Genomic DNA, 9836 nt, shown 5'->3' on the forward strand with positions numbered 1-9836 from the left:
CGCAGCCGCGGGGTTGGAAACCGCCGGCCCTCGGCTCTGCCCCGACGGAACCGCGGCAGCAGAACCGACCCCACCCACTCATCAACCTCCTAGTGGGGTCCAACTGCGCGCGGGGCGACGGAGGGAGGGAGGTCCGAGCTGGGCGCGAGGCCATCTCCTAGTCCCGGGGGCCTGGTCAGAGCGGAGGTGGGGAGCGCAGCCAGACGGGGCTGCCAGCTCTCTCCCCAGCCCGCGAGGGGGCGCCGCATCCCCATGACAACGCGGACACCCCACCCCCCCAGCCTCTCAGAGGGCCGAGCCCCCAGCGAAGCCGCACTGTCGGCGTGGGCGGTGTCCCCACGGTGCCCGAGTGGGGAGCTGCCGGCCGGCTCCAATGAGGGGCGCGCATAGCTGGGGTCCCCGACGCCCCGGCGGTGCCCCCCGCGCGTCCTCGTTGGGTGGCCGGCCCCGGGCGGGCGGCGCGGCCCCACCAGGATTGGCTGCCTCCCCGTGACATCACGCGGCTCGGGAAAAGTGCGAGCGTGAGCGCGAGTCGGAGCCACAGCGCCGGGAGCTGCGGGCGGAGCAGGGGCCGCCCCTCGAACCCGGTCTCGCCCCGGCCGAAGCCGACCGCCGCCCGCCGTAGCCGCTGGCCCGCGGGGCCGCCCTCCTCTCCCGCCGTCTGTCAGGTGCGAAGGGAGCGGGCGGAGGTGTCTGGTAAGTGACTTCCGCGGCAGCGCGGGGGCGTGGGGGGACTCGGCTGGGGGAGAAGGACGCGGGGCTCGCGGACCCTCTGAGGCTCCTCAGAGGCCGTCCGACCGGGAGGGACCCCAGGCATCTTTGGGGCGAGCGCGGGGCAGGGGGCTGCAGAGGGCACGGCTGGAAGGGAGGCCGGGAGCCTCCCGGAGGCTGCAGGTGCGCCTCTGGGAAGCAGTGGGCATTCGGGAAGTCGGCAGGGTGTGCCCGCTCCCAGCCCCGAAGAGGCAGGGGCAGCCGTCGGGGGCAGGACCCGCACTCCAGCCCTCCCACTGGCGGCTCTGCAGGGCGTGGGGCTGTGGAGCCCCAAAGAGCCCTTTTCCCGCCCGCCTCCCTGCCCCCACCCCCGGCGCCGTCAACCCACTCTTGGCCACGGAGTCCTCCATCAGCGACCTTGAACCCCGACGGAAAGCACCCCTGCCCTCTCTGGCGCCCCTCCCCCACTCCAGGACTCTCCCTCGCTGTTTGTTGCCCATGCCCGGAGCCGCGGAGATCAGCGTTAAACCCAAGCCCCTTGGTTGAAGTGTCAGGATCAGTGTCGGTACCAAATCCTCTGCACCCCTTCTCTCTCCCCTGGATTCCTGAGTCCCCTCTCCTCCCCCAGGGACAGATCCAAGGGCCCCAGCGCTCCCGGAGCCCTAGCGTGAAAGCCTAAGAACCCACCCCTACCCCCAAGGTGTCCAGAGCACGCGCTCCCGTTTGGCCCGGGAAAGGGGATGGGGGAGCTCGAGGACCCGGCAAAGCACCGTGCCCACGCCCAGAGGCTTCGGAACTGCGTGCTAAGGGGTGGGGGAGGGCGGGGCCCTGGAGAGGCAGGACCCGTGGACCCCAGGGCAGCGTGGAGGAGCCTCCAGATGGGCCAGTAAGTCCCAACCCGGCCCTAGAGGCCCGCCCAATCCCTGGGCTGGCGAAACCGGGTGTCCACTCCCGGCGCGAGGGCTCGCCGTGTTTCTCCAGCGGGGGTCAGGGTTGGAAGTGTGGAAGAAGAATCCGACACTTTCCTAACCCAACCCCCGGTCTGGGCCTCCAGTTATAGAGGCGCCTCTCACTGGCGCCCTTTGGCGATAACACGCAGTGGGCACACTGAGCCGAGCCTGGTGTCCCGCAGGCCGAGTGGGGGACTCGAGCAGCGGCCCCTCGACAGAAGTCAGTGCAAGGCTGGGACTCCGCACCCAAGCGTTGGGGGCATAACACTACTGAGCACTCAGCTAACACAATGCACCAAGGTCAGGGGGCCGTTGCAACCCAGAGTGTAGTCTGGCCTGGTCCTGCAACCCTTCCCCACCCACGGACGCCGGCTCTTGGCCAGACTGGATCCGCGCTCAGACAGCCAACGTCTGCGTTGAATCTCCCAGCAGAGGCGTTTGGCGGGCACTTACTGTCAACCCTGCATTGATTCGTGTAGACACGCTCACAGGCACAGGCACACCCGACCGTGTGCAACCCCCAGGCCACAGCAGTCCAGGCACACAGGCATGCACACGCACGTGTCCACACGGCGCGGGCATGCTCACGCGCACACGGGGCGCACTGGTATCCAGGCGTGGCTGAGCGGCGCGCACACACGCACATGCAGACAGCTACTCGCTTCTGCTCGCGCTCCCCAGTAATCACACATAAACCGAACTCGAACTCGCCTTCCCGCCCACACGTTCCTCGCCGGTGCCGGCCGGAATTCGGGCGCCCTTAACTTTCCCACCATTGAACCCCGCGCGGAGCCGAGGGCAGCTCCCGGGCGAGGCCCGCGAGGGGATCCCTGCCTGGGGCCCCTCTGTGCTCTGGGTCTTGTTGGAGTTGGGGGCGGTGGCTCCCCGCTCTAGGTCCGGAGCTGGCACCCAGGGGCCGACATCGCCATCTAGCGGTGCGTGCAACCCTGGGCGGGGCTGCTCGCCTCGCCAGATCCCAGGCGTCCTGGATCCTAGAGAAACGAGACAGAGTTTTGGTCAGGATGTCTGCGGAAGACTGAGGGGTTCAGAAAGACAACTGGGGCGGGGAGACTCGGCGTTTCGCCCTGTCTGCAGCTGGAAGCTTCCCCAAGCGGGCCCAGCGCGGGACTAAACCGCCCGCCACCTCCCCGGAGACAAGATGTCCTCAAATGGAGACAGGAGATCTCTCTGGGAAAGCTAAGTGGGGGAGGCGGAGGGAATGGGTGGGGACCCTGCCCAAGCCTCCCCAACCCACTCCTATTTGTGTGGTTATAAAGGGGAGAGAGCAGAGGCAGGAAATTGCCGCTGAGGCAGAATTTGGGGTTGGGAATGAGGCTCCTGGGTTCTCAACCTGCCCCGCTGCCTACTGACACACTGGCTGACTTTAGGCAACTTGATTAACATGATCATCATCTGTAAGACACATCTGTAAGATGAAGGAAACTAACATTACCTGCCTTTTCAGGCTGCTGTAAGGATTAAACCAGATAATCTATAGAAAAAGCTCAGAGGGACTCCTGACTCATTGTTAACACTCAATAAACAAGAGCGATTATGTTTTTCCTGCTCAGCACCTTGGGTCCCATTCTGATCTCGCTGGCCCTGTCCTGGTCCGGAGAGGCTAGCACCACGGTGTCCTTGGGGCTGGCTGACAGATCACTCCTGCCCACCTTGCTTGCCTGCGTGTGTCTGGGAGGGCAGCCTCTCCAAGCTGGTGCTTCAGCCCTCCCACCCAGCTCAGAGGGTGACACCTGAGCTTTTATTTCAGTCCCACCAAGGATTGTATCCACAGCACAGCACCGCACCGCACTGCACTGCTAGATGCTCTCAGAGCTGAAAGGGGCCATCGGACCTCGGGGAGGGGCCGTTATCTTGACTCATTTGTGACCTTGAGGGGGTGACACCACCCATCTCCGAGCCTCTCCCTGCAGTGGACCCAGGATTTGGCAGGCAAATTTAAACTGCCAGGCCAGGAGGCTGGGTCTGTGTCTGCGACGGTGGATTAGGGGGGCTTGAGGCCAGGCTTGGGGGTCACGGGGACTTGGCTCCCGCCTCCAGTGCATTTTCATGCTGGAGACGGAGTTTAGTAGCTGCTCAGGTGGGAGGTTGTCCCGAGGAGTCCGCTCTAGCTTGCAAAGGAGAGAGGTGCAGGAAGGTGAGGCGGCCTGTCTAGGGCCACACAGCCCCCGCTGGCCTTGAAGCCGGGCAGCAGCTCGAGTGCTGGTCCCTTCTTCCTCCTCCCTCCACACCCGCTGCCTCTCCCCCGGTTTCGCTCTCACACAGACGCACAGAACTGCGTATATGACAGTGACTGGTGGTGCTGTGATGGGTCCAGGCGCGTGTGTGTAATGGTGCGTGTTGGCGGGTGTGAAGGAGCTGGGCCGGGCGGCTGCCCTGGCACAGCGCACCGGGTGTGGGCCTCCCTCACACGTTTGGGAGAGGAAGAGGGGGAGGGGAGGTCAAGAGGAGCCTGGGAGGGAGGGCGCACAGGCTCAGGGCTGGGGCCTTATGCTGGGGGACCCAGCTGGTGTACTAGTGACCCAGGGCTGCCCTGAGGGGCAGGCCACAGGCCCCCCTGCAGCAGCTCCTCTCTTCCCTCTGGGACACTGTCACGCTTTGGGTTCTCCTAGAGGCCTTGGGGCTGACCCTGACGCCTGGGAAGCCAGGTGTGTCTTTCCTCAGTGATGGCCCTTTGGGCTTCTGATGGCTCCAGGGTCTCAGCCCCTGGTTGCTGACAGACTCCAACCTCCCTCCCCCCATGCCCTGCACCTCGCCCCCATGCCCTGGGGCAGGGTGAGAGCTCTGGGAGAGAAACGTGCTCCCCTGAGCCTCTCTGCACAGCACCCTCCCCTCATCCTCAAGGCTCCCGGCTCCATGCGGCCTTCCCCCAGCTGGGATCACTGGTGAGTCTTTGGGCCTCCCTTGGCCAGACTCGTAGCTCTGGGACAGCAACATGATGTCAAGGAGCTGTGGAACCTTGGTCAGGTTAACACCTCGGTGCCTCAGTTTCCTCAATTATAAGCAGTGAAAAATAACGGTATTACCTCATAGGTTTGTTGTGAGGATGAAATGAGTTAATACTTATAAAAAGTATTGAGAGTGTCTGGCTCTTAGTGGAGAGTAAATGTTAGCTGCTAAGGGATTGGAGAGCAGGTGCCCTGGTAGTTTGCTTAAGAAACGATCAAAAGGCTGCCCTGGCTGGTGTGGCTCCACTGGTGGAGAGCCGCCCCATGCACCAAGAGGGTACTGGTTTGATTCCCAGCCCGGGCTGCTGCTCAGTCCCCAATAGGCAGTGTGCAGGAGGCAGCCAAAGGATGTTACTCTTCCCCTCCCTCTTCCTCTCTCACTAAAATCAATAAAAACATATTTAAAAAGAAAGAAATGATCCAAGGGCTGAATGAGTATTTCTGACCAGAGCCACATGCTGACATCTGGGACCACTCATCCCTCTCCTCTCCTTCCTTGGGTCCCACCCACACTGGCCCTCGGTCCTTGTCTCACACATGCCTCAGGGCCATTGCCCTTGAGTAGGCCACTTTCTGAAGCTCATGTGGCTGCCTCCTTGTCATCACCTCCTCGGAGAGGCCACTGATCAGCCAGCAGGGGCAGCCCTGTCTGTCCCCCGATCCACTCCCTGTGCCATCACTCTGCCTTGCTTTCCTTCTAGCACTTCTTTGTTGTTGCTCACTGTTTGTATGTCTCTCCTGATCCGACGGTAAGCTCCGTGAGAGTGGGGGCCGAGTGTGTCTCACTCACTTCTGTAGCCGCAGCACCCAGTGCTCACTCGGTAAATGATGCACACACAGATGAGGAGGTGATGGGTCAGTTCCCTAAAGTTCCGCCAGATGAGGTTCCTCTGGCCTCTCGACTCGTTACCCCACGTTCCCCTTCTAATCCACTTCGACAGCTCACCTTTCCTCTCTCTCCTTCCTCCTCCAGACACTGCTAACCAAAATGGCGAACTTCACACCCGTCAACGGCAGCTCAGGCAACCAGTCTGTGCGCCTGGTCACAGCAACCCATAACCGCTACGAGACAGTGGAGATGGTCTTCATCGCCACGGTGACGGGCTCGCTGAGCCTGGTGACGGTGGTGGGCAACATCCTGGTGATGCTGTCCATCAAGGTCAACAGGCAGCTGCAGACGGTCAACAACTACTTCCTCTTCAGCCTGGCGTGCGCCGACCTCATCATCGGCGCGTTCTCCATGAACCTCTACACCGTGTACATCATCAAGGGCTACTGGCCCCTGGGCGCCGTGGTCTGTGACCTGTGGCTGGCCCTGGACTACGTGGTGAGCAACGCCTCAGTCATGAACCTTCTCATTATCAGCTTTGACCGGTACTTCTGCGTCACCAAGCCCCTCACCTACCCGGCCCGGCGCACCACCAAGATGGCCGGCCTCATGATCGCTGCCGCCTGGGTCCTGTCCTTTGTGCTCTGGGCGCCTGCCATCTTGTTCTGGCAGTTTGTGGTGGGCAAGCGGACAGTGCCCGACAACCAGTGCTTCATCCAGTTCCTGTCCAACCCGGCGGTGACCTTCGGCACGGCCATCGCTGCCTTCTACCTGCCCGTGGTCATCATGACGGTGCTGTACATCCACATCTCCCTGGCCAGTCGCAGCCGAGTTCACAAGCACCGGCCGGAAGGCCCGAAGGAGAAGAAGGCCAAGCCGCTGGCCTTCCTCAAGAGCCCGCTGATGAAGCAGAGCGTCAAGAAAGCCCCGCCGGCGGCGGCCCGAGAGGAGCTGCGCAACGGGAAGCTGGAGGAGGCTCCTCCGCCCGTCCTGCCGCCCCCGCCACGCCCGGTGGCCGACAAGGACACTTCCAACGACTCCAGCTCAGGCAGTGCCACCCAGAATACCAAGGAACAGCCACCCACAGAGCTGTCCACCACGGAGGTCACCACGCCTGCCACGCCTACCCCTCGCCTACAGCCCCGGGCCCTCAACCCAGCCTCAAAATGGTCCAAGATCCAGATTGTGACGAAGCAGACAGGCAACGAGTGTGTGACAGCCATCGAGATTGTGCCTGCCACGCCAGCTGGCATGCGTCCAGCGACCAACGTGGCCCGAAAATTTGCCAGCATCGCCCGCAACCAGGTGCGCAAGAAGCGGCAGATGGCAGCCCGGGAGCGCAAGGTGACGCGGACCATCTTTGCCATTCTGTTGGCCTTCATTCTCACCTGGACGCCCTACAACGTTATGGTCCTGGTGAACACCTTCTGCAATAGCTGCGTCCCTGAGACGGTGTGGTCCATTGGCTACTGGCTCTGCTATGTCAACAGCACCATCAACCCTGCCTGCTATGCCCTCTGCAATGCCACCTTTAAAAAGACCTTCAGGCACCTGCTGCTGTGCCAGTATCGGAACATCGGCACTGCCAGGTAGACAGGCAGGGGCGTCAGAGGAGGTCCTGGCGGTCGCATGTGTGAGCTGGGGGACCACAGGGCTCAGCTGCTGTGGGGGCAGGATTTGGAGGCACCTCTCGTGTTCACAGTCACTGAAGGAGACTGAGGTCCCAGACCCTGTGAGGCTCAGGAAGAAGCTCTGGCTGGATTCAGAGAGACCAGCTCTTTGCTCAGAGGAGGGTCAGCCCTAGGAAGGGTCTGAACCAGGACTGCCTGACCCCTCTCTCTTGTCCTGCCTCAGGGAGCTGGGGGCACTGGCCTCCGTGGGCACCTGCCCTATGACTAACCAGCGGGGCTGGAAGAATGGACATCTGGAGGGGAGCAGAAGCCAGGACCCCCTTGGGAGGAGCAGAGGCCAAAGCTTAGGAAAGGAGACTCGGGAAGGAGTAGGGTTCCCCATTCTGTTGTAATCGGTGCTTTCTGCCCCCCTGCACCCCGCATGAAGGCTCAGCCCCCTCTCCCAAACCCCACTCCTTGCTGCAGCTACTCAGCCAGGTACTGGTTGGATGGGTGGGCTGGCTGGAGGCCAAGCAGAGTGGGCTCCGGGCCACCCCCTTCTGCAGCACAGCCCTGGCCAGTCAGGATGGGCCAGCACGTCTTCCATTCACTCAGGAGCTGAGGCCTGGCCTCCCATGGTCCCAGCCTGAGCGGGGCACAGTCCACCTGATTCTGAAGAGCCCTCCCCTCCCCAAGTAGAGGGCTCGTCCCAGGTCACACCTAGTGAAGGAGGGGATGTGACCCGGTGAAGGTGGGGCTGTGGTGGGCAGTGTTCCCTTGGCCTCTGCAGGGAGGGAGGCCTGGGTCACCAGAGACAGAAGAGATGGACTTTACCCAGAGATTTCAGTGCCAGTGAAGGCGGGGTTTAAGGCTGGCAAGCAACCCTTATCTTTACTCTCCCAACCCATAGAACCTTCCGGATTGGCAGTGGCCGGACCCAAGGACCTTTGCCTGGGAGTGTCAGCCCTAGTCTTGTGGGTTCCTGCCCCAGCCGTGGTGTGGCCCCGGACAAGGACTGAAAGGCTCAGAGGACTCGGGGCAGTGGCCAGGGCGTGGAGGGGGTTGGGGGGGTCCCTGGAAGAAATTTCAAAACTGGTCTGCTTTTTCTATCAGCTCCGGGGAGCACCGAGCCCCCAAGAAAACCACCTTTCCCTCCACACTCTCCCCCTCCCAACAAATTACCACAGCAAAATCCCCAGGAAGGGGCTTTTATATATTAAAAAAAAAAAGCTTTTATTGGGAGAAAATGAGTTTTATTTGTTTGTTAGCAATGGCATCATGGTGGGTAAGAACAACAGGGGCATGGGAGTCAAATTCCTTTGGGGGAGGCTCCAGCTGCCAGAATCCCTTGTCCCTCCCCACTGTGGGCACTTGGGGGGTGGGGGAGGGCAGGGGGAGGGCAGGGCATGATTGATAAAGCTGAAGAGTCACAAAAGGCACTGGTGGGTTATACTGGGGCCGGGGAGGGAGCACGCGGGCCAGGGGCTCTTTGGATTCGGGCCTGGCCTCTAGTCCTTTCCCTTCCCTTTCTTGGCTGTAAAACAAGAAAGAAATACGGTGTTAGGAGAATTCAGGTGATCCCTCTACTCCTCGGGGAGAAGGAAACTCTGCCCCCTAGTGGTTCTCAGTCAGGGGACCTGAGAGCCGGTGGGACAGGGCAGCCATTATGCCGCTGGACCTCTCCCCCTCTCCAACTTCAACTTTCACCGGGGATCAGATCACCTTCAAGTCCCAGTCCCGCCACCCTGGGCAACAGCCTCGCCTCCTCATCCGAGGGCGGCCCACTCACCTCTGCCCCGTGGCCTCTCTGGGCTGCTGGGACTCAGGGATCAGATAAGGACAGAGGACGCACGAGCAGCGAAGCCCCTCCCCACTCAAAGGGCACAGCTGACCAGATGCTCCACTGGCCGGACAGGGGACAAAGCCCTTCCAGGATGCGCCCTGGACCCTAAGCCAGACGCTCCAACGGAGCAGCGTGACCGCCCTCACTGGGGCCAGAAGGAATTCATGTCACCTGAGCACCGGGGTACATGGCCCCCTAAGGCGTCTCTACAGACAGGGAAACTCACTCGCCAGGGCCCCACGCCTCAGGCTTAACCATGCCCCTCACAGGTGGGGGCAGCCCCCTCTCCCCGCAGCTGACCTTTGGCCTTGGCTTTGGTCTTGGGGGCACAGGGCTTGGTGACGCGGATGGTCTCCTGGCACTGGGCGTTGTACCGCGCCTTCTTCAGGGTGCCCTGGCGGGCTTTGGTGCCCGAGCTCCCATCGCAGGACCCCCAGCTCTCGAACTTGTACTTGCAGTCGGCTGGCAGGAGAGCGCCCGGGGTCAGAGCGGGGCTGCCCGTGGCCTCCCGCCAAGGCCTGCCCCGGCTTCGGGGAGCTGTGCCCCCGTCCCGGCCCCCCGCCGCGCCCCACCTCACCTCCGAACTCCTTCTTCCAGTTGCACGGCACCCGGCACCGGAGGCGCTGAGTCTGGGCCCCGCAGGTCCCTTCGCGGAAGCCCGCCCCGCAGTCCTTGCTGCTGGGGGTGCAGGGCCCCCAGGTCCACTCCGCGCATTCGCTCCCCGGGCCGCCCTTCTTCACTTTGTCTAAAACGCACGGGGAACAGCGCTCAGGACCCGGGGCACCCGTTCCAGGGGTCCCGGCCTCGGAGCCCAGGAGGCCAGCCCGAGGCCGCCGGCCTCACCTGCCGGTCTCCAGCCTCCTCCGCCCCCCGCCTGACATCACCTTTTCTTTTTGGCCGCCGCGAGTGAGCGCCAGCAGGGCGAAG

General features: G+C 62.6%; 2 protein-coding genes across 2 annotated transcripts; one reads left to right on the plus strand and one right to left on the minus strand.

Annotated features, from left to right (window-relative positions):
* The first annotated feature begins 671 nt into the window (after positions 1-671).
* CHRM4 (cholinergic receptor muscarinic 4) lies at positions 672-8280 on the plus strand. The gene is made up of 2 exons (XM_006091998.3): positions 672-696; positions 5601-8280. Exon 2 carries the CDS (start codon positions 5616-5618, stop codon positions 7047-7049), a length of 1434 nt encoding a protein of 477 aa, XP_006092060.1. The 5' UTR covers positions 672-696; positions 5601-5615; the 3' UTR covers positions 7050-8280.
* Positions 8281-8302: 22 nt separating this feature from the next.
* On the minus strand, positions 8303-9834 carry MDK (midkine; the record flags this gene model as incomplete). Its single annotated transcript, XM_014458466.1, has 4 exons — positions 8303-8600; positions 9210-9371; positions 9487-9656; positions 9797-9834. Coding segments are annotated over 4 exons (396 nt in total), but the record flags the coding sequence as incomplete, so codon positions are not given.
* Positions 9835-9836: the final 2 nt, after the last annotated feature.

Source organism: Myotis lucifugus, unplaced genomic scaffold, assembly GCF_000147115.1.
Source record: "Myotis lucifugus unplaced genomic scaffold, Myoluc2.0 scaffold_97, whole genome shotgun sequence".
NCBI lineage: Eukaryota > Metazoa > Chordata > Mammalia > Chiroptera > Vespertilionidae > Myotis > Myotis lucifugus.

What these genes read in the sequence shown, in the direction of transcription:
- CHRM4 (XM_006091998.3), top strand. Translation starts at nt 5,616, where the DNA reads ATGGCGAACTTCACACCCGTCAACGGCAGCTCAGGCAACCAGTCTGTG.